At 34.3% G+C, this 26,122-nt stretch overlaps 1 protein-coding gene across 1 annotated transcript; it reads right to left on the bottom strand.

The window, feature by feature from the left end:
* Nucleotides 1-725: 725 nt before the first annotated feature.
* LOC137397255 (matrix metalloproteinase-C-like) lies at nt 726-18,314 on the bottom strand. The gene is made up of 7 exons (XM_068083543.1): nt 18,251-18,314; nt 16,332-16,625; nt 11,601-11,702; nt 7,022-7,131; nt 3,430-3,625; nt 1,825-1,983; nt 726-1,321 (listed from the first exon to the last, which is right to left on the bottom strand). The coding sequence occupies exons 1-7, from the start codon at nt 18,312-18,314 to the stop codon at nt 1,215-1,217; spliced, it is 1,032 nt and encodes a 343-aa protein (XP_067939644.1). The 3' UTR covers nt 726-1,214.
* Nucleotides 18,315-26,122: the final 7,808 nt, after the last annotated feature.

Raw genomic sequence — 26,122 nt, 5'->3', positions numbered from 1 at the left:
AGAAAATTGATTTGTATTTAACATATAACAACATTTGCCATTATAACTTTCAAAGTACATATCATGAGAGAAGTGTGTCACGTAGTTGAAATAAATTTAAAAAAAAATAAAAACAACAGTGAAGGTTTTAAAACTTTGTCAAACAACTGCACCTTTCGCGCTAGTGGCCTGGCATATTGCCAATGGAAAACTCCACTAATCTAGTTAATAAGGTTAGGCATCCAATGATGGTAAGCCGTGACTTGGAGTATGCATTGTTGTCTAGCTCAGCTAGTCTAATAATAGCTATAGACGGATTTCCAACAGACGGACTTTGAGAAATATATATATGGATAGATGCTGCTGTATATATATGCTGCTATAGGCTCTATATTTGATTCTATATAATTGCTGATGTATCTATGCTGTTAAATGTGCTGCTGGCATGAAATAAGTAGCATAGACTGTCAACCAGGGAGCCTGCTCATTACCTACAATTACTGGCTTCACTAAGACTCTTACTATGCAAGAAATAATAACCATCACAAAATTTTTAACCTGCATATATATAGACATGTGCTTCGGTCTCATTCTTAAACATACTTGATGTTGTTTCACTGGTTTTATATTTGGGCAGGGTTTTGTTTTACGGTGTGGCCAGCAACGGTTATAACAGAGCCTTCAACATATCGGTCAAACTTTATTTATCTTTGCGCAAGTAAGTCCTTCGTAACAAGTTACATATATCGGATAAAAAAATATATATTTGTTAATAAAACAGGTTTTGCTTCGCCGAATGATGTACAAGGTGAAGCTTGCCATAGTGATGTTAGACAGAAATAAGTTATGGCACACTCTACGCTCTCCATACAAGTAACAGTTAATGATATGTCATAATACATGTAGTTGTGAATATGTGGAGCAATTAAGGACTCGTGGACACGGCTGACAAAGGGTAGAAAAAGCGGATACTAGGTGGAACAAAAATAATTTATTTGCAACCTTCCAACATCGAATGGAGAAAATTATATCTCACCTATAGCCTATCAATGTATAATAATTATATAAAATGACTAAAGATAAACATATTATAAGAAAATATTTAAATGACTAATACTTGTGATAGCTAGTTTCAATACGATTTCGCGAGCCTCCCTGAGTTTTTCTTGGCTCCCTGCCTTCTCTTCACCAAAAATATATCAACCTATTTCATTCTATACCTTTACTGTCCAAGTTCAATTCCTACGGTTATTTCTCCCTTTGTTGTTTCGGTTTCTGTTCCGGCCGGAGCGGTTGTTTCTGTTGTTATTTGTACCACCGTTGTTCCTATTTCCACGACCAGCTACAATCATATTCTTTGAAATTACATTCAATCATTCTCACTTTGTAAGTGTATTAAACTATACGTTCATCGTATGGTTTTTTAGCTTGGAGTTGTCTCATGACTATGTCGTAGGAAGACAACTCCTCAAATACATGTACAGCAGCAAGCGCCAATACTATAGATAGATGGAAATCATTCTCCCAATGATGTGAGCTGATTAGGGTTAATTTTTCCATTTCCATTAAAGAGTGTACACAATTGCTAAGAGTGGTACCATCTCATTACACTTGAACAGTGTACACAATTGCTAAGAGTGGTACCATCTCATTACACTTAAACAGTGTACACAATTGGTAAGAGTGGTACTATCTCATTACACTTGAACGGATGTTGCTGTCTTTTCACAACATACCAATTCAATCCTCATCGAGTTCTTTATCAAACACGTATCAAGTGTTTGGTAGCTTGCTGAGCCTACCCCTTCAATGCAGTCGTTAAGTACTTAGTCTATTTTAGCTCACCTGATCCATAAAGGGCTGTTATAGCTCGAATGTCATCATTCTGTAGGTTAACTACATCTCTCTGGTACTGCGGGTGCATTATAGCATTCTTAACGTTGGAGTGAGAGATACCCAGAGCGTGACCAAGTTCATGCATAGCAACTGAGTAAAACGCTAAACCTGTAATGATACTGAACTTAAGTGTCTGACCAAAGGCTATAAAATGTTGTTCATAAATAGTTACATTTGCAGTCTGCCAAAAGCGCACCACGCAATGAAAAGGATAGTATATGGTATATTTACTGCTACTCTATGTCGCCTACCCACCACAACTGCTATTTATGGCTAGAAATTTTGAATTTTTTTAATTTCTGAATCTGTGTATTTATTACATTATATATAATATTTATATAATTCTTAAATGTTATTAAATGTTTAATATTACTAAATATTATTATTTAATTTCTTATTAGGTACATTTTGTTAGGCATCTAATGCTTATTGTATTATTATTATTGTATGGCAAAAAGGCTTACAATTCTATTAAACTGTTTATTCATAACTTACAAATGAGCTATTATCGTTTACACGCTGGCATCACCAGCAGCTGACGGCTCGAACCACCTCAAGGTTGAAAATGCGTTAGTTATTCAAGCGTTTACATAAGAAAGTTAAAGCTTCATTATAGAAAAGGAAATGAATTTATAGCATTAATATGTATTGCTGCTATTTTAAACTTGAAGTTATCTGCTCTACCTTCTAGAGTAAAGTATACCATTCGAAGAAGTTGTCTTTTTCTAATTTTTGTGCTAAATTACTCAAAATAGATTTTAAAGTCTAGCTTAATCTGCCAATAGGGTATGTTACGTTCATCATCTAAAGCATGTAATCAAAACTTCTTCAAATGAAACATTTTTAACCCATGCTGGTTAGAAAGAAACAAGGTGAGGATAGAAAACAACTTACTCATGTAAAACTCTGCAACAACAGCACACAATAAGCTTTGACAAGACAAGAAAACAGAAAAACAGAAACAGGTTCTCAGAAAAAACTTGGGAGTATGATAATAGATCACATGCTTTTGTGAGAAAAACCTGTACAATCAACAGGACATGACAAGGAAGGAAACTATAATTAGCAAAATCTCAGGAGTTGGAGAAAGATCAAGAGGGCTATGCAAGCACTCCTAACAGTTGTCGACTAGACTGGAAAACAAAGCAAGCAAGTAAAAATAGGCAGGACAGATACATAAAGTAGACAAGCAGATACAGCTTGATAATACTGTGTACCATTGTATGGTGCTTTGAAGTCCTGCTTGCCTACAAGAGTCAGTCTGTCAAGAGGAGACAAGTCTTATTTTGGAATGCACCTTTAACTTGTATTTAATACTTATTGCAAATATAGCACATTCTGAAAATGTCAACAATATACCTATATTACAAACATGCATCATGGACTTCCCAGCCTCACATCACTAAAATTGCATACATGTATCATGGATTATGCGATTTCACACAATGCTGATTACGTATCTGCCACACAAGGCGCAGGTTACAAAACATGTTCTGCGATCCTTCTAACCTCACACTATGCAAGTTGTGTACAATGCAAGCTATAGCAACTTACTCCCTTGTGCCCCTCCTCGATTGGGGATTTTAGACTCCCAGTTTTCTTTGTTTTCAAACACAATCCTGCCAGTTTTAGGAAACCAAGCTTTTCCTAACACTCCCCATGGTCCATCATAGTGAGCAAATCCTATAGTTATCTTAGAGCCTCTTGCAGGACCTTTCTTGAATGATAAACCGGAGACTCTGGCCCAACTCTGTAAAGTAGTAAAGGGTGGTCAGCAGAATAACCCAATTATATTATCAATAACTATGCTTGGATTTGTGGCTATGCTTTACTGTTGCTGGACATAAAGTAAACTTATAGCAGTTGGAACAGAACAAAAATAAAAACACAGTGGAGATAATTCCTTTCCAGTAATTTTGCATGAATTGCAAGGAAAAACAAAGAAGCTCTTAAAATTTTATGCTATGTGTAATCATAGCATTACATAGTATTACTACTAACAAATATTATTCTTGTTTTGATATTGAAGATCAAATAAAGTACATCTATTGAAGTTACTTAGCCAGTGGTTGTTAACCTTGGAGCTTGACAAAAGACTACATCCATTGGGATTTGAACCCGTGACCTTCATTTTGGTAAACTGACGCGCTAAGACAGTGGTTTTCAACCTTGTTGGAGGTGCAAAACCTCACCAGTTTCATATACATGTCTGTGCGTTCACCAAACCCTTCTTTATTGAAAAATAAAATATGTTTTCTTTGCATTCACGCCAGGTATATGTTCTACTTGGGCACAAAATGAATTGTGTATTAGCATCACCGTGTTCAAAGAATAAAAGCAATGCGATGCGTAAACTTACAACAAAGTACACATCTTTTCATAAAGACATGACCATGCAAATCAGGGTGACTTCTGCTGGTGCCTGTGAGAGACCTTCCTTGAACCCCTGAGACTGACTCCCAAACCCCAAGGGTTTGACCAAAACCAGGCTCTAAGCTAACTGATCTCTTGGAATATTTGCAATATTATTCATTTTCAGAAGTCCATAGCTCATGCTTAGACATAATGCTTGCAAATATTGTTGCTAGCTTCTTCAAAAATCTTCCACTTGAAATTCGTTTTCTTAGCAAGGAGAGGTATTTTAAACACTACATGTCAAACCACCTATTTGATTTTAGCGGCTAACAGTCAGTCGCCCTTTTTTGTTTTATGTTTCCTGTATGACATGATTTGTAAAACATTACTGCTTGAAATAAAATTATGGCTAACAAAGTAATTTGTATATACAGGCTATGCACTCCACTTTTCTCATTACAGTTTGACCAATATAAAGTAGTGGCTCCGGTGAGAGATTATGGCTTAAGGGTTGCGGAGGAATCACAAACTGGTACTCTGAAGCATTAGGAAGTACGTATTAGAGCTACATAAAACAGCCTTGACGAAATGAAGTGGATTAGCATGCCAATTTATATAGGAGTGGATTTAAGTAAAGTTCTTCATAAGGGGGAGTTTTAAATGATACCTCTGCAATAAGTGTGTTAAGTAATTGCAACACAGCTTTTACCAGGAGCCACTCAAGCTATATCATATATTGCAGCCACCCTATAGACATATGCGGGATAAAACCATCTAGCTTGCAAACCTCTATGGAAAAATATCAGTATTACTAGTAATATTGGTGTTATTCTTAGTAATCAGTATTATTGGATTTAGAGCAGATAATTATAAACTTTGAGGGGATATGATTGATGCATGCTGTCCATTAGCAGTCTTTAGATGGCATGCCTAATCTGGTGACGTGCTCTAGCTTCTTTTTTGGATTATGGATTAAGTATTTATGTAAAAATGACTCATCGGTGAGCAAAGGATATTATGACAAGGTAATGGAGATGAGAAAGGAATGTTTTACTCTCGTCCTTTGTGTGTCAGTATGATGTTTTGGATGACCAGTAAAGCACATATTAACCAGATTTCGGGAATGTCGCGGAACAAATAAGATTGCCGTTGTTAATCTAGATATATGAATCTCAGTGTTTGTCTTTTTGTTAAGCCCTGTGTCCAGTTATAGATATTAAAATCTAGCAATGAAAAATCTGCACGGCACTGGATTTGATCTTGGGACTTCCAGAAGAGGCGGCAAAATTAACCATTAAGCTACATAGAATACAACGGATTCATTGGGCAAATAGTTATTACATTGGTTAAGATACCCTTGCTTAAAGCGTTTGTTTGGTGTTAATAACTAGCAATGTTGACCATTGGGCCTAATGATTGTTGAGCCGGCCCAAAACACGGGTAATGCTTTAGTAAAGGTTTTAGGGAACATCTAGCTTTCCAGGTAAGTTACTCAAATTCATTAGGGAATTATTCTGTTACACGTGCAACGCCGGGCATTCAGTTAGTCTTTACTATAATAAGAGACGTGTTCATTCATCTGTCTGAAGTCACGCCTGATAATCTCATGGTTCTCAAGACTGCCAAGGACCTAATTTGTAAAACACTTGAAGACATTTTTTGCTGAAACATGTTTCAAAACTTTCTATTTAATTAATTTTGAATCAGTTTCTAAACAAACAGCTCAAATGTACTTTATTCAGTTGCAGACATTAGCAAAGAAAATTGCACTTGTGCTGCCAGCACTGTCTTCTCCTTGAACAAACACCTGTATTTGAGAATATGTGTGTAAATTAAACTAATTGTATATTAATACATTAAAATTCAAGTTATTTTAAAGTAACACAAAACTAAGTTTTTACAAAAAATCTATTATAGAAAGACCACTTTGAATTTTATAGTAAATCTTTATAATTTTACTATAAGAGTCATTTCAGTCCAAAGACCCCTTTTTGAGGTTGTGTAAAATGATTGTGTCATGAAGTATTCGAACTCACAAGCTGTATAACTCACTATACGGCTGTATACATCATGCATATGAGACTGTATACATCATTATACATATAAGACTGTATACATCATGCATATAAGACTGCACACATAATACATATGAGAATGTACACATCATACATAGAAGACTGTACACACCATATATATAAGACCAGTATATATCAGGCATATGAGACTGTACACATCATGCATACAAGACCGTATACATCATATGTATAAAACTTTACGCATCATGCATATGAGACTATACACATCATACAAATAAGACTGCACACATCATACAAATAAGACTGCACACATCATACATATAAGACTGTAGACATCATACATATAAGACTGAACACATCATACATATAAGATTGTACACATCATATATATATAAGACTGTACACATCCCACATATAAGACCGTATACATCTGACATATAAGACTGTACACATTATGTGTATAAAACTGTACACATCATACATATAAGCGTGTACACATCATACATATAAGACTGTACACATCATACATATAAGACTGTACACATCATATATATATATATATAAGAGTGTACACATCATACATATAAGACTGTACACATTATATATATAAGACTGTACACATTATATACATAAGACTGTACACATCATATATATGTAAGACTATACACATCATATATGTAAGACTGTACACATCTAAGATATACCAGTATCCACAATCTTCATGTTAGTACATGTATGTTTAAAATATTACTTACATCTGCTGCTCGCATAAATGCTCTCTCTTGATCTTGTCTACCCATTCTAGTTGAGTAATCACTGAATCCTACAGTTAGGGGAAAATCTCCAGAGTCCCATCTTTCCTTTCCTGTGGATACAAGGGTACAAAGGCTATGACCGGCTTTTGCTTCATCTATGTGCGATTCAACTGTTCTTTATAATTGTTTCTGTACAGACAGCAGTTGTACAGACAGCAGTTGTACAGACAGCAGTTGTACAGACAGCAGTTGTACAGACAGCAGTTGTACAGACAACAGTTGTACAGACAACAGTTGTACAGACAGCAGTTGTACAGACAGCAGTTGTACAGACAGCAGTTGTACAGACATAAATTGTAGTATAGTTCTACTTTAGGTAGAGAGTACATTTTAGAAATAAAAACAATATTCATTGTATATATATACATATAGGTACATACACATGAAGTATATATTATATATGTTTATACACATATATGTACATACACATGAAGTATATATATTATATATGTATATATATACATATATGTATATGCAGTATATATAAATATATATACATGTACATATATGTGTGTTTATATATATATACATACACATGCACAGTATATATACACCATATGCATGTATGTATCCATATTTATATATAGGTATATATACTAGTATATATACACACATACGTATATATAAATATATAGATATATCAGTAAACGACTACAACACAGCCAGCAAAGAAAAGGAAAAGGTGGAGAAATATCTCAAGGAGGGGATTAGAAAAGTGCTGGCATGTAAGAGCAACTGTAGTTCCGGTAGTCATTGGTGCTTTAGGTACAATAACACCTGCAAATCAAATGTGGATGGGCCAAATACCGGCGACAGTCAACGCAAGTAAGAAAAGAGCGTTATTGGGAACAGACAAGATTTTAAGGTGAGTGATCAAACTCCCAGGTCTTTAGTAGAAGACACGAGCTTTAGCAGACATTACCACCCACTTGGGTAAATCAGGGTGAAAAACAATTGTTTTATGTATATGTGTATATCTTTATGCGTATATACATATATGCATATACATGTATATCTACAAAATGAAGTATTTTATTATTGCTAAAAAGTACTCTGTAAATAAAGTAGAAATATACTGAAATTAGGTGTAAGCATACACCTACTTTCATAAATATATCGATAGATTAGAGAAGTGAAACGCAAATAAGATTTTCATGATCAAACCAACTATTTGGTGTCATCGTTGAGTTTGACTCAAATGATCAACCTTTGCAAAAGATGACATCGCTATGGTAACTTCTTCACCGCTTAATCTTTTAATTGAAAAATTTATAATTACATTTTTGACCTGTTTAAAGCTGCAAATGAGATGAACTTACATTGATGAGGTAAGTCATAAGTTGGAATGCTGCCATAATTGAAATTTTGAAAGACTAACAATTACTATGAAAGTAACGATAGTAAACCATACTAGTTGAGTCGTTTCAAATTACCCAGCTGATGTTATACACTACACTGTCTCAAATTTTTATTTTTTACTATAGTAAGAGCCATGTCCGTCTGTCTGTCAGTTCGTCTGTCCGTCTGTCCGAAGTCGCAGTTAGATTAAGTAAGTCAAGTTTCAAACTCCTACATTCCGCCTAGTAGTCAGGTACACTACCATCCGCACCGCTCCATCACCTTGCCGCATTTAGGAGTACTTTTACTGCTATCTATTACACATGACAATCTCTCACGGCACACTAGACTGCGAGGAAACTCATCAATTTATTTTAGGCTCAGTTATGTTCAAACAAGCTCAGGCAATTTATAGAGATACATTGCATTTTGAGCTAGATATAACGCCGTTATTCGTCTTCATAAACAATTCTATAACAGAATACATTGCATCGCGCTCTCCTTGTGCCCTGAAATATCTGATCAGCTGAAAGCGTGTCAAATGTTGATATATTGTGTATCTGTATATTGCACTAGTCTACAAGGAAATACTTTATACAGGATAAATCTGTTATGTTATCCTGTGGGAGGGTCTGTCATCATATGTGTAACATTCTATTTATTTGATGAGATTGTGAAGAACAGCTTAATTGTCATAATATTAAATAATACAGTTATATTAGAAGGGTGTTAGACTGGCCACCCAATCTACTACATCTTATAGCGCTTAGACTAACAAATACTAAATTTGCAGCATCATTGCGTCGATGGATACACGGAGCTAAAGGAATTATCTCAGATAATCCCATATAATCTTGATTATCCCTTCATAGCAAGAAACTAATCCCATTTCGTATGACTTCTGATACTTGACATCCCTGTTTAAACATCTGCAATTAGTGGTGTACCACTTTTTTTCTTAAAATTAACTTCGTCCACTTGTTTAGAATGGCTAGTAAAGGATGACTCATCATAACATGTGATATCAGCTAGTAGTTTAAAGTCCTGACTAGCCAGTGCTTAGATATCCACTTAGAGCTTTTGCCAAGTGTGTATCTACATGTAAGTGTATATCTTTTGATCTTATAACAAGGCAGTCCTAGAAGGCTCTTCGAGCAAGTGGCCATCCTAGGTCAGCAGCTTGAGAAGTCAGCTTAGCTGGCAGATTATAAACATCATTACCTAAATGTAGTCTCATTGCCTCATTGCATGCGTTTAGCCGTTATCTTTAGCCTCGAGCTGTAACATTGTGTTGAGAAGTTGTCTTGCCTTGTGAGCAAGAGCTATTGTGGCTCTCTAGCCTTGTTATGATAACATCTTACCAAAGACTGAGTGTGGTGTTGTTATGTAAAGGATTAAACATTCTCTTATGTCAAATATTGTAACTATTATCAATTCAGAGTCGAGAAATCTTACTAGGCTTAAATAAAATATTATATCTATATATATTACTTTATTATTTATAATATATTTGTATATACATGTATATGTATAATCGAGAATAAATCATCCTTTCATGCCATGCTATAGCACATCTGCATTCAGTTGTGTTAGGAAAGCATAGTGAATGTTGCAATATTATATAGCACCGTACAATGCAGCCTGCTGTTTAAGATAGACCAGTATAACATTGATAGAATGGCGCAATAAGGATTGTTATTACAGTGGAGAAGAATGGAGTAGAACAAGGAAGGATAAGATGTATTACGATGGAGCAGAGCCTAGGGTTTGTTAGAGTAGGATAAAATAGAAAAAATTAGACTTTAGTAGATACAGGTAGAGTACATACAGGTAGAGTACATACAGGTAGAGCACATACAGGTAGAGAACAGTAACAGGTAGAGTACATACAGGTAGAGTACATACAGGTAGAGTATATACAGGTAGAGTAGATACAGGTAGAGTAGATACAGGTAGAGTAGATACAGGTAGAGTAGATACAGGTAGAGTAGATACAGGTAAAGTAGATACAGGTAAAGTAGATACAGGTAAAGTAGATACAGGTAAAGTATATACAGATAAAGTATATACAGGTAGAGTACAGTAACAGGTAGAGTACATACAGGTAGAGTACATACAGGTAGAGTACATACAGGTAGAGTACATACAGGTAGAGTATATACAGGTAGAGTAGATACAGGTAGAGTAGATACAGGTAGAGTAGATACAGGTAGAGTAGATACAGGTAAAGTAGATACAGGTAGAGTAGATACAGGTAGAGTAGATACAGGTAAAGTAGATACAGGTAAAGTATATACAGGTGGAGTATATACAGGTAGAGTAAATACAGGTAGAGTAGATACTGCACTTTCAATTGTCTGGATATCATTTGGAGTCTAGACGATTGTTCGAAGCAGCCTTGTTTTTCCAAAGAATGACAACTTCGACCAATAGTTGGCTATCACATCATACGGCCTCACGACGCTTGTGTGAGTTTCCCTCCAGAGTGGTTTACTGTAATTTGTTGTTTATTACTGCTATTAATATTATACTGTACCATATTGCAGGTATAACCACGCAACCATACCCTCTCAGTACACCTATGTATACTGTATATACTGTGTATACTGTACCATATTGTACCCTAGCAGTATGTGTGCGCGACACTATTATAGGCTGTTTAGCGTACAGTACAGCACTCAATTTTCAATGTCTGGACTTTGTCTATGTTTTGCGCATGACCCAGTCTGTATTAGTTCAAACAGATGAGAGTCGTCTGTACTTGGATGGATAATGATGATCCGTCTAGATCGCAGGTATTGAAGGATCAAGAACTAATACGCTACTCAATAATTCAGCGAATGAAGCTTCACCAAGCAATAGAAACGATTTAGAGTTGGCATACTAGAGGTGTTACGATGTCTAATTATCTCCTATCTTATGAGTTCTGATTTTATCTAAGGAGGAATTTGCACCAAACAACTCACGCAGTTACCAACTCAAAAAGGTCGTGCTGCTTGTTAATCTGTTCTGGATCATGGCATGTTCATGGAATTTTTTGGCAGGTTCTTTTCCGTTTTCGATTTTATCATATTTGGTAATGGAGAGTAAATCTCTTACGCGTAACACGTTTCATTAACTTTCAATGATCTACCTAGGCAGTCTAGTTGATAGACTCAACAGCACAGTTCGATCTACTTACCTATTTTGTACCGTTTGACTCGTGAGGATTTAGGTGTAACGATGTCAGGAAAATCGCATCTTGGTATGCACATCTCATGCTTGGTGGCATTATCAAATATTCCTACAAATACAACAGTAGATCAGCTACAAATATGTTAGACTAGCTGTGCTACCTGGACAGAAAATTCATTTGTATTAATTGTATAACAACATTTACTATTCTAACTTTCAAACTACATATCATGAGAGAAGTGTTTTGTGTAGTTTAAATAAATTAAGAGAAAAATGAAAACAACTGTAAAGGTTTTAAAACTTTGTCAAACAACTGTAAGTTTCAAGCTGTTAGCCTGGCACATTGTCAATGGAAAATTGCAGTAAGCTGCTAGGCTTCTAATGACAGTACTTCATGACATTGCGTCAGCATTGCTGTCCAGCTGCAGTTATTCTAACAATAGCTATAGCCGGAATGCAGACAGACATACGACATACACACGAACGTACTTTGAGAAATATATATAGAATATAGATATAGATTAACACTCACCAAAAGACACGCTGGACATATTAATTTATTTTACTAACATTGCTGGATTCAAAATACTGAAATGTTTAACTCCTTCAGATATTACTGATTTACTTCAATTCTCAAGTACCAGATATCCACAGTATGATGATTATATTTTATACTCACCAAAAGATGCACTTAACAATTGTATTGCTTATTCTTTTAAACTTTGGTCACAAGAAATAAGATGTATATCTCCACTTAGTAGCTTCAAGTTTTTTTGCGTAAATGATAGTTTTTGCGTTTATGACATCACATGGCAATAACTTTTAATTTATTTTTGTGGCACCATATGTAAAGAATTTTTTCAATGACTCAAGAAGGTGTAGTCACCGAGACAATGAGACTTGATCAGCAAGACTAAGCGGATTTGATCTAGTCAGCTAGGGATGGTTGAACATTGTTTGATCAGTTGTACAACTTGTACAAGTTGTACAAGCTGTACAGGCTGTACAAGTTGTACAAGCTGTACAAAACTTTCATGTAACTCTACAAGCTAATCCTTATAAGATATGAGGATGTTATAAGTACAGTGATGTCGAAACTGGTAATCAATCTGCACGGTTGGTTAAATGCAATTCAACTGCTCGTATCTCATTCGGAATTTATCTCCTTTCATAACAGCCTTATTCTTGACAATTGACCTTTTATGCTGCTTCCGATGTTTTTATCTTTTGAAAACCCAACAGCGCAGTTTGCTTTCCATAACTTTTAACAAAAACAAAAGCTAAATTATTTCTTATGTTTGTGTAATAGAAATGAGTTGCTACTGTAAAGTTTTGAATTCTAACTATATTTTAAGATTTTTTTTAAACTGTAGCCATTAGCTCATATAAGTTTGGTTTCTGTCACGAGACTTTCATATTACATTCTGATTTCTTCTTTAAACATACGTATATTGACTTATTTCTGTATAAAAACTGATTGAGTCATTATAAGAGGCTCAGGCAACAAGTAGTAGTAATTTTGTCATAATTTCTTTATATTTCATAAAACAATTTAATATTTTCTCGAATTTTATGAATTGCAGTTTTCTCACAATTTATTACAAAAGTTCAACGCTTTAGTAATTAAACTTTTTATATGATTTATATTCAAGGTGGCCGACAAGCTGAAAAAACACTCACTCAAAGCAAAGAGCTGTTATAAGAATTTTAACAGTTGAGGGTGTGAAAACAAGTGTCATACGCAGTAGAATGAAAGCAAAGTATTGGGAAAAGCTGTCACAAACGAGTTGGTATAGGTGGGTTTATGATGAGCCAGAAAATGGTAGAACCTAGCTTTTTTGCAGATGTAGCAGAAAAGTATTTGTGGTTGAGTCCCCTTCCCAATAACACCATTGATCCGACTGTCCTTAACCACAGACATGCTGGTGATAAGCAAATACCCTAATCACTAGACCATGACAGCTCTCTACCCACTGGCACTTTATGCCAGCAACGGGTTTTTTTAAAGGGAAAAAGTTGTATCACGTGTGAGTAACCCATACCTTTACAGATCTAGTTTATCGTCTCTAAATTCCTAACATTTCTAGCTAGTGAACACAATCTTCCTTGCCAAATATGGCTGTAAAAGTGTGAGTCTTAGTGTCCGCTAGCTGCCAGGCAGGATTAGAAGGTAGGATTAGAAGGATTAAAGACTATATGGAAGGATTAACACTGCATCAGCCAATTACAGAAGTTTGATAGGAGTTCTTTGTGTCCATAGCCAACTGCGCTACCATCTACCATTCATCATTCACCATTTACCGCCTTTCATCTAGTTAATGCTCATGATATCTTATGACTGAACCTCGCGCATTCATCTCGATACGCAAAAATTGTTTGAACGGTAATTCAAAATTGTATTCATCACAGCTATGAATTTTAACACTTGGAAGTGTAGTCTTGTATGTACAAGCGAATCCCCTGATCCTAGACGATATTAACAATCAACTGTTGAAGCACTTAGAATAGTACAATTCCTTTTGATCGGAATATCATTTTAAAATTGCAAGCTTGTAGAACTCAATGAAAAAAGCAAAAGTAAAATTAAGTGAATAGTTATTTTTCATACTCTTTCAAAGAAAGAATGTTCTAGAAGTAGTTGAGGAAACAATGACTGCAGTAGACCGAGTCTGATAAGAGTGTGTATGTTTGTTGTAAATAGAGAAACAGATATTCTTCGTGTAAAGCTCTTGTTGCTGAAAAAGAGGTTTTTTAATTTAGTATATTTTTGCTTACTAAGAACTTCAATCAATATGTCATTAGGTCATTAGAACTTCAATCGGTGCATTATTAGAAACTAATGTCCTGTCAGCCATTTTTCATTTCTCAGTCGGTAAGAAATGCTTTCAATATTTTGGAAATGTCTCAAGAACTAGTTCTTCAATCAATTTGCAACTTTCTAATTTTGCTATTAGCGCATAATATGCGCTAATATACTACCTATAATAATATTATTATTATAGGTAGTATATTATATAATATATTATACATATATTTTAGCACATATTACACATGAAGCAACAAAAAATTTGTAATCCTACGTAAACTGAAACTACAAAAAAACCCAAAAAAAACAAAAAAACAAAAAACCAAAAAAAAACAGTTTATTTGGGCATCGGATTAGGTGGAAAAACAATGCCTCAAATTACTTCAGGCCCTACCTCCAAAGTGTTAAATCAAGTTGTTTTTGATGATTTAAATTTGTCAACAGTAAACAACCTCCAAGTCTTCTTCCAATTACTCTTTGAAATGATTATGATTCATGTTTTAAATTGTCAGAAAGACATCATACATCTTAACATATTGACACTTGACCACCGTATGTAATCATATGACCAGATTAAATCATCAGCGCTAAGGCCTCAAGGTTTTAGCCTCCTATGGATTATGCCCTGCCTTGCACCGTACTCATCTGGCTTGAAAAGTTTGCAGCATGTGTAATGCAGTGTCTAGCCTGTTTAAATTAGCCTAAGTTTGCACATTAGGTGCGATACCTCTATGAAAAATTCGAAGAATTGGAAAAGGATAATAGTTAAGCAATAGCTTCTAGTGGTTCCAGAGCTCTTAAGCTACATTTGTTATAGATTATGACCGTGTTTATCATCAATATCAAATACTTTTGGAATCATAGCTACATCACTTGACTTCAAAAGGGAATATTTTATTGACATAGTTTTAGGAATTCTTTACAGAAAGTAAAACTCATAAAATTACTTATTGCCTGTCCCTGTTTGTTTTGTTCTGTAAATGACCTTGATCAGAGCAACCACTTAGTATAGTTAAACCCTTATTTTTACGGCTATGGCACTCTATTTTTCAACCCTTCCCTATAGTGGCATTTTATTAGAGGTGACATTTAAATAGGAGGTGACTCTGCATTTTTTGTAACCCTTTTACTGGCGAAGCGATGCTAATGGTGCCTATATGTTATACTCTCCTTCAGGCACAACGATGCCAACGATTGCTAAACCGTTTTTATATACGCCAAAGTATCAGACTTAGTTAAACAAAGAACTCCCTTGAGTAGAAAAATATTAGTTTGATAAAGTTATAAATTATTTTGATGGTTTCGCTTTTAAAGTTTTGAAGAAAAAACTGTGAAGCTTTGGTACTAGAAGACGGACTTCGGTATGCCATAACAATGGCTGCTATTACATCGTATAGCAGTATAGCCTACAGTGTTCTTAAACAGTATACTCATTGATCAAATTGCTTTTTAAGTCTTCAGGTAAGATTGTAAATCGATCTTCTCAGGTACACCGTCACTAAACCTATGGCAACCACTTCAGCAACAACACAAAAACTAATTGTTATTGATGTAGCGGAGTCATTATTAGTACTATTTTAGGCACTTTTCTACCGATCACTTTTTATTATGGGTTCGTAAAGATAAACAAGAAGATGACAAATGACAATCAATTAAAGGGTATCGCTGTATTCTTTAATCCTTCTTCTATATAAGGCATTCTATTAGAAATGACGTTCAAATAAAGGTGGCGCTCAAATAAAGGTTTTACAGTACTTCCCTTAGAATTCCACTACAAAATGTTATTCAACTAATTTTTCACAGACAAACAGTTTTTGAATGAGCCTCCATACATATTACAATCTCCGAGACATGACAAAAACACAATTGGTTTGCCAATAATAACTTTGACCTTGACCTAACGCAAGCTTAACAACAGCAATGATACTTCACCTGTCTGCGCTATTTCTTGTTTTGCTTGGAAAAGTATAAACGCCTCTCTTAGTTCCTCTTCCAGCTCATCATCTGGTAGTGATCGCCAGACATCGCTGTCGCTGTATCCATATCTCTCCAGATATTCCGCTGCCAGAGTTAGGTTGAATGTTTGACAGACAAAATCAATTTGATCGTCAAGACTAAGGTTCTCAGTAGAAGAAATAGTAGAGTTGTCAGTTTCTGTAGTATTTGTCTCCCCCTCATCAGTGTTTACTGTCAGTATAGGAGCCGAGGCTATCACTGAGATGAGACCTGAATAAGAAATCTTTTAATTAAGAATGTAAGTAGCAAAGATCAGATTGTTCTGAAAGCTTCTATACTCAGTGCTGTAAAATATGATTTACAAATTATATACAGGTCGTTCGTCATCGACTTGTGATGGCGTTACATTCATATAGTGTACTGACATGTCATAACTCAATCTAATTGTAAATTGAACTTTATATATAACCCTATTATTTGTACCACTTCAAATATTTTTAATTGTATTTTTATTGTATTATTTTGTTATATTTATTACTGTAGGATGTTATATACAGTGTATATTAAGTTCATGATACTGAATAAAACCTTACAATCTTTGGGCTTTGCTGTATAGTATTTGTTAATATTTTTATTGTGATTTTACAAAAATCTTTTTGGAAATGTAGCCGAGGCTTGCCGTCATTTAGCCTATGGTAAGTACATGTACTGAACCCTATCATGTTAAAGTTGTTTTGTTTTTTAACCTTTCTATATATCTTGGTCAGGTTCAAGCTAACTAACTAATCATGCTCAGTACTGCAAGACTTGGTGGATGCCGGCAGCATGCCCAGTTACCATACTTGATGCAGCATGATTGTATAGCACTGCACTTAAGTATGGCTTATATATTTTCTACGCGATGATAGTGAATGAATAAATGTTAAATACATGACTGTATGTGTTATAAAAATATAAATCGTAGTCGTCATAATGTCGATCAAAGGTAAGTCGATGAGGTTGTAAGTCGACGATGACCTGTACATTGTATTGTTTTCTGGTTTTATTAAAAAACTTTGAAAAAAAGTGTTGTAGATGCAAAAGAGATCTGAATGCTCCTCTTAAAGCCACTTTAAAGAGAATGTAACAAGCAGTAATCCATTTTGATATCTTAGTTTATGTGTTTGTTTATGTTTTTCAGGTTGACCCCTTATGTTTGTTTTGTTATACACTGGCTCATCTAAACGCGTGCAACTGTGTATTTTTGCTGCTGCCTACGCTATATTTATCAAAAAGCTGACCCAGCAGTTGCTTCCTTTTTTTAGAGCAGCTAAAATGAGAGATTTCACATTATTGTTGATGGGTTTTTCAAACGATTTGAGAAAGTTATTATTATGCATTACATAATAATTATTCTGTTATTCTGCACAAAATTTCCTTGTCTTTTTTATTATTGTGATGAAATAACTGTATGTAAATCATGTTAAAAATCCAAAAGTAGACAAACATCCTCTTGTAATTTTGCTATAGGTTGGGTGCAGAATATTGCATTGCTGTATTTCTGTATTTTATCGTAAAAATCTTTATTTGTATTTAAAGGGATAAGAAGGAGTAGTGAAAGTATTTGAAATGCTGAAGTCACTATTTGAGGTTTCTTGGTTGGGAGATGCGTATCGCTATATCGAAAACCAGTAGAATCAGCTGTTAACGTGACCCATGATTTTTATCTAAGACCTACACTGGCGGAGTACCAAGAAAATATAAAGGAAACCCCTTGGAGAAAAAATGTATTAAATGTTAACTTTGAGGATCAAGGTTTAAAATGGCTTATTGCTGGAGCTCTGTCAGCATGTACAGTATATAGTGACACCTTCAACAGTTCCGCACCATCAAAAGAACAAAATTAGGAGAAATACAAGGTTCAGGTGCTTTCGATTTTATTGGTTTAGCCATGAGCGGCTCTTTGAGGTCATTAACCATGCCCCTTGTTCCTTGATAAATCTATGAAAGCATTCACGCATACAGTTCATCCTAAAAGGTAATTATGTTCTATTCTACAGAACTTGAGCTTTTATGAAAATATAATTCACAGACCTCTGCTTAGCAGATTGAATACATTTCGTTTATCGTTTGTTTTTCACATCAGTGAAAAACAAAATAATATAACAATACACATTTGAATACATATAATTGCATAATCTAATGATATAAATTTAATTACATCCAGCTACATAATACAATAATACACATTTGAATACATGTAGTCACATATGATAATATAAATTTGCATACATATAGGTACATTACACATCTACATAATGTCGTTACATAATATAATAATACATATTTTAGTACATCTAGTTGCATAATATAACATCAATTAAAATACAAATAGTCACATAATGTTATACATATTTCAATAAATATTAATACTTACCTAGTAACGAAGCGAGAGAAAATATAGCTATTTCCATAATGTTATGGCAATAATATCAATAATGACACTAGCAGTACGGTAGAACGTGGTTAGAGTAAGGAACGTTTGTGACCCATAGACTGAGCATCTAAGCTGTCACTGACAGTGAAAATCTACTGGCTTCATTGATAAGCTGTCCTGAGAGTTAATCCTGAGAGAATCAAGGGGTGGATAAACCAAGATTAAGTAGGGGAAGATGTGCAGTGTTGGCAAGGTATTAAAGTAGTTACAGGAAGAAAGTAGAGTAAGCTTATCTGTAATGTCCTATCAAGGTCATACTAGAAGAAAACAAACTGATAGATCTGGAAGTTATAAATACGTGAAAATCTCAAATTTATTTATTGAATTTAATTTATGTTCATTTAATTCTTGTAAAATGTGTATTTTGTAATTTTGGCATGTTGTTCTGTTGACCCACCCAGTCTGGGTTAAAAACTAGTCACATTGCAACATCTGTTCCCATCTGAAAACATGAGACTACAACTCCTGCTTGTTCTCTTACACCTTGGTAGTCTGCTATAAAAATACAAAGAAATATTTCTATTATCCAAATTATATCAAAGAATACTGTATAAAACAACAATAACATACAGGTAAAATACTGTGATGATAGAATGTAGCACTACATATTATAGGAACATTCACCTCTTCTTAACGAGTCATTACAACATGATATACTAATATATCGTATATTACTATATAATACAACATGATAAACTAATATATCGTATATTACTATATAATACAACATGATACACTAATATATCGCATATTACTATAGAATGCAACATGATATACTAATATATAACATATTACTATATAAGACAACATGATATACTAATATATCACATATTACTATAGAATACAACATGATATACTAATATATTACATATTACTATAGAATACAACATGATATACTAATGTATCACATATTATTATAGAATACAACATGATATACTAATATATAACATATTACTATATAATACAACATGATATACTAATATATCACATATTACTATAGAATACAACATGATATACTAATATATAACATATTACTATAGAATACAACATGATATACTAATATATCACATATTACTATAGAATTTATAAAATCTAGCAACAGTAAATCTGCATCGCACTGGATTAGAACTCATGACATCCAAATCGCAAGTCTACCGATGCCCCGCATATCCAGCAGGCTAAGCCATTCTTATCGTTGTCAAATATCTATTCTTATTCCGATTAAAGTTAAATATGTAGTTCTTATTATTAATTGATATTACCTTTTGCAATTGTTTTTACTTGAACTGTTTTTTAAAAGCCATTTGAAAATCCATTAATTTTTTTTAATTTGTAGTTTTCAAATGTTCCATTTCAATTGCAGATGTGCCGCTACACTCCTATTTTCGGTTCTTTATAAATGAATTTGTAAAAGCTGAATACTTTCCACCCAAACAATTGTATTATCTCGAGTAGGAATTGTCTCTACATTCTCTCTCTGTTTGGTCAGACAAAGTACCCTCATGTGTTTCACTGCTATATGCTTGTGCCAGTGTCGAGAGGTACCAGTATGGTTCATTGAAACTTTAAATACAACAAGCTTCTGCTGCAACAGTAACCTTTTTCATACAAACACTTCTATATACTCACGGTTTTATTAATTCAACATGTTCAGGATTTTTATTTCTCTTTCTCAGTTAGTATTTATTGTATCAATAGAAAAACATTTTTCATTGCAATCATTGTAGCGAAACAGACTATCTAGTCAGCACTTGCTAATTATTTTACATTTAATCACCTTTGCATTTGTTTTATTTTTTCTCTTAAGTTATTTGAACTGCACAAAGCATTTTTCCTATGGTATGACATTTAAAAGTTAGAATTGTAAATGTTGTATATGTGAAATAAAAATAAGGTTTCTGTGCAGAGACTTTTTATTACCTGGGCAAGGCCGTGCATTTAGCCAATGAACCTTTAAATTACCTCATGAGGCTGCATGACAAGCATTCTTTGCAATTGCGCAAATAAAAGTAGATCTTGGTTTTTAGTGTAACAGACATTACAAGGTTATAAGATGTGAATTAAGGAAAGATGATTAAAATGAACAGCTGTATTGAATACATGAGGATAAAGATAGATATGTATTTGGAGGATTACCCAACTTGGCTCCTTGTGAATGTTGTGCAATTTTATGCACATGAGGACATATGCAATCATGGCAATTTAGTTCATAATGACACTTTGCCTTTTGTGGTTATCCTATTTGTATTACTAGCGAATCTGTATCTAGCTGAACAAAATCAGAGTCTCTAGAAGGTTTTATAGACTTTGTATAGATTACCATCGCATGCACATTGATCAACTTCTGATATCATCACTTAAGGAACAAATATCTTGCTTGCAGTGCTACGGCAACAACTCCTCAAAGACAAGATGCAAAAATTTTCCGGCTTTTCCGCGAGATGTAGGTGCTTTAAGGAAAAAGTTAATGCAGCAGGCGCAAAGGGTCATAAGCTAAATATATTTACATGTATAGCCTATATTTTGCATGTAGATGTAGATATATAGATTAGGAGAGACTTATCTTGGTTAACTACTAGCAGTTTCGTGATTGCGCAGTTGATGAGTTGATGGGATGAGATCCACAGCGTGATGACTGCGCAAATACAAAACTGCCAGGAGTTAACCAAGACAAGTATTCTATCTAGTTCTCTACTAATTTATGCAGTTCCACTCTATGTTGAGCAATGTGGTTTCAGTTCTACTTATGATAAATTTCAATACTATATATACCGTAAAACCTCTAATTGAACACCATTGCGCTCTATTTTTCAACTCTTTTTCTATAGTGCTGGCCAATTGGCCATGGCGTTTAAATAGAGGCTGGCGTTGTACTTTTCAAATGGCTCGTCAGAAGTTTTGGAAGATAAATTTAGTCCTTTTACAGGTGAAGCGAATGTCGCCTATATTTGCCCTCTTTTTCCGGTGGAACGGTATTCAAAATTTTGGATGCTATAAATCTGCTAACTTATTCCGTCTTGTCAAAGATCTCTTAATAAATATGCATCATGATATCGAGAAATATTTCTACTCGTTGATATCTGTTCTAATAACTGGTTAAGATGTATGAATGGCGACACTGAATAGATTTCTTAAATCTTGTCAGTTGATATTTACTTTATTAGTTTAATTCGTTTCATTGTGCCCTGTATAGGCCTACAGCAAATCATGCATAATTATAAACAGAAAGAGGATGTGCACAAATGTTAAGAAAAAATATACAGGGTGATTAGTAAAAGAAAACAGGCAAATGCATTAGTTCAATTGAACATATAAATATATATTTCTCAAAGTATGTCCGTATGTCTGTCTGCATTCCGGCTATAGCTATTATTAGAATAACTGTAGCCGGACAACAGGGCTGACCAATGTCATGGAGTACCGTCATTAGAAGCCTAGCAGCTTACTGGAATTTTCCATTGCCAGTGTGCCAGGCTAACAGCTTAAAAGTTGCAGTTGTTTGACAAAGTTTTAAAACCTTTACAGTTGTTTTTATTTTTCTCTTAATTTATTTCAAATACACTAAACACTTCTCTCGTGATATGTAGTTTGAAAGTTAGAATGGGAAATGTTATTATATGTTAAATACAAATCAATTTCCTGTCCAGACTTTTTTATTACCCGAGCAACGCCGGGTAGCACAACTAGTATGGTAATTAAACTTACAATTGTTAGGAGATCTTCTCCAAATACTAGTACAACTTGCCCCAGTTTAAGTATGCGAGATATTAATGACTAGCTGCTGTGAATCATATAGCATTCTGGAATATAACAATTAGGTTCAGTTTAGTACATGCGCAAAAAGTCATTAAAAAAGTGCAAAATTACATGTAGTTACAGTAGAAGAAATGAACTTACTATTAATTCGGATGTTCCTTGTGTTGAAAAGTTGAAAACTAGCACACCCTCAAGTGATCCTTTGAGGTGGCCTCACAAACCAGCCAATGAACATTGTTAGAAGATAAACTGTTTATATTAGCTAAAGTCATAAATAATCTCACAGCTTGTGACAAAAAGCTAGGCTTGTTATTATAATGAGAGATAATAATATTGCTTGCAGCAAATCTGAATTAATATCTATTGCTTGCAATTAACCTGCGATAATATTATAGCCTGTGTCCTGCTTTGAAATTTGTTGGAGCTTCCATTTTTTATTTCATTCTAAATTGGACAACATATTTTTATTTTATATCTATATTTAACATTGTTGAATAAAGGCTCATTGCACTAATGGATATATTAGCTACAGTTTGCAGCCAAAACTAGCTTCTTCTGTGCAATAGAAGGAGTTATGAGAGTCAATCAATTGTAAGATCAGATTACCACCACAATGCTGTCAAATAATATGCTATGAATCTGCAAATCTATAAGTTATATAATGATAATCTATTAAATGCAACAAATATACATTTATGAATAAGTGACATAAATGAACCATACTTACATTACTTGCAAAAACAAAAATCAATGTTTTAAACAAAAATATTTGCACCGTTTGCTCGAATAGCTGCGTTCTGATTGTTGCTTCCGATAGAACGAACATCATCTGTTTGTCCAATACCTTCCACAATGTCTTCTGACCTCACCTTTTCTTCTGCACTGCTGAACTAGTTGATATCAGTGACCAAACAATTTTTTGGCAGAGCAAAACTTTTACGGGTTGCATTTAGCACAAATGCAACCCGTAAAAGTATTGCTCGCTAAACGTAACCTTCGTACCATCATAAATGTAAACCGCCTCTATATACATTTACTTCGAAGTATCAAGACCGCATTAAACAAAGAACTAATATTAGCTTGAGACCGTTATTAACTATTTCTATGATAATGTTTTCAGAGTTTTAACGAAGAAAAAGAGAAGTTTTGGAGTTGGACAACGAGAGAATTAATTGTTATTGTTGTAAAAGATTAATTGTTAATAGGATTTTGTGGACACTTTTCAACAGATCACTTGATGTTAGGGTTCGTAAAGATCAAGGATTTTCAAGTGGCGAGCAAATGGAGGTGGCGTTCGATTAGAGAGTGGCATATTATTTTTCAACCTTCCTCTGAGGGTAGCGGTCAAATAGAGGTAGCATTCAAATAGAGGTGGCGTTCAATTAGAGGTGGCGTTCAATTAGAGGTTTTAGATATGTATATATACATGTACTAGTTGGGCTATCCCGCGTAGCCCGGGTATTAAAAATAAGCTTATAATCAATGAGAGTTGCCTGACATTTGTTATTAGCCTGGCACATTGCTAATGAATAGTTTGAGTAAGATTACTAGTAAGAGCTACCGCTTCTCATGACGTCATGATATCACTTTGCGTCATGACAGAGAGCGGTAGCGTAGTTGCTCCCATATAGTGACATATATTGCCTAGTGAATCCATCAAGCTCGTGTGGCTGAATTGGTAAGGTGTCGGACTGGTGAACCAGAGGTTCTGAGATCTCATCTACTACGACACGGATTCTTTATTCCAAGATTTTAATAGCAATAGCTGGAACTACACGCATACCCACATATCTATAAACTTTGATAAACATATATAAATAGAAAATATCATTCGTATGTTGTTCAGTATACATATAGAGCAACATCCCTGATATTCTGATCATTGATCACTGAGATTAACAGGTGTGTGGTCTTGAAAGACAGAAACTTGTGGTCTTGAAAGACCACAAGTTACTAGTAACATATGTTGTAATCATGACAAAAAAGTGAGCGCATGAATGAAAACATAAGGCCGTATGTTTACAAAGATTGGAAAGATTAAAAGATTAGAAATGCTACCGATACATGTAGATGGTAGAAGATTATTGTCAACGCAGTTACATAACTATAATTGGCATATTGGCTATTACATCATTTTCTCAATCCCTTTTAACTGCTATGATGTAATCCTTTGTCATAAATTTTGAGGCTTTGTACATGTCAACCCCTCTGTCAGAATGGTAAAGGTTGTCTACTTCAAATAGTTTACAACTAGTACCCTGGCGTTTAGTTCATTAACTATTAAATGCCATTAAATTAAATTAATTAACTGGGGTGTAACTTAATTGTTTTAATTCTCCAACAGTAAATAGGATTACCTTAAATTAGGATTATGTATTAATATTATTAACAATATTACTTATTAAAATTATTAACAATATTACTTATTAATATTATTAACAATATTAAATTAGGATTATGTATTAATATTATTAACAATATTACTTATTAATATTATTAACAATATTACTTATTAATATTATTAACAATATTACTTACTAATATTGTACTTGCTATTTTAATAATATGGTACTAATACCCTGGCAGCCTGGTGCACCGTGAGAGATCATCATGCATAAAAAATATCTCCACAATTACTCTTAAATGTGTAAAGGTGGTAGTGGCACAGGTAGTGGTGTGGCGCGGGTAGTGGAGGGGCGCAGGTAGTGGAGTGGCACATGTAGGGAAGTGGCGCAGGTAGTGGAGGGGCGTAGGTAGGGGAGTGGCACATGTAGGGAAGTGGCGCAGGTAGTGGAGGGGCGTAGGTAGGGGAGTGGTGCAGGTAGTGGAGTGGCGCAAGTAGTCGAGTGGCACAGGTAGTGGAGTGGCTTGGCTGGGAAGCTGACTATCTGAGTTGATTCCCGTGTGGTACACTCCAATTTTCTTCCTAAGCTCTCAGGGTGGCTTCAGACCGACTGACGACTCTTGCTGTAGTAGATTATAAATATAGACCATAACAAAAAAAACAGCAAGCTGATGCAGCTGAAAATAACCACGGAGTGCTTAATGACAGTTTGATTTGGAAAATTTATGAGTTAAAATGGTTGTGAGATTATTGTGTTCTCTTCTTTCGATAAGCTACAGAACAGATTATAATTAACGATTTTTCCGTTAAATATTACAATAGGTTACAAAAAATTATAATTAATGATTTTCTAGTTACATCTTACAATAGGCTACAAAACAAAGTATAATTAATTATTTTTCCGTTAAATATTACAATAGGCTAAAAAACAAATTATATTTATGGTAATCAAGTAAAGAAAAAAGGAAATGATGCAATAAATCTGATGGATGTTATACTGAATGCTTTATCTTAAATAAGCTCCAGCTTACAAACGAGGTCATTGTCTTGAACATGCCGGGTTTTCAGCTGGTAGATATGCACTACAGCTTACAAAAGAAGTCGTAACATCGAGAGATGGATTAGACAGAGCATATATATCATCGCTTTGTCAAAACTTTAATTAATTATGTTACCTCTATGTTTTATTGG

Source organism: Watersipora subatra, chromosome 5 (assembly GCF_963576615.1).
Source record: "Watersipora subatra chromosome 5, tzWatSuba1.1, whole genome shotgun sequence".
Classification (NCBI taxonomy): domain Eukaryota; kingdom Metazoa; phylum Bryozoa; class Gymnolaemata; order Cheilostomatida; family Watersiporidae; genus Watersipora; species Watersipora subatra.
The sequence above is the reverse complement of the archived record's forward strand: the minus strand, read 5'-3'. Positions and strand labels throughout refer to the sequence as shown.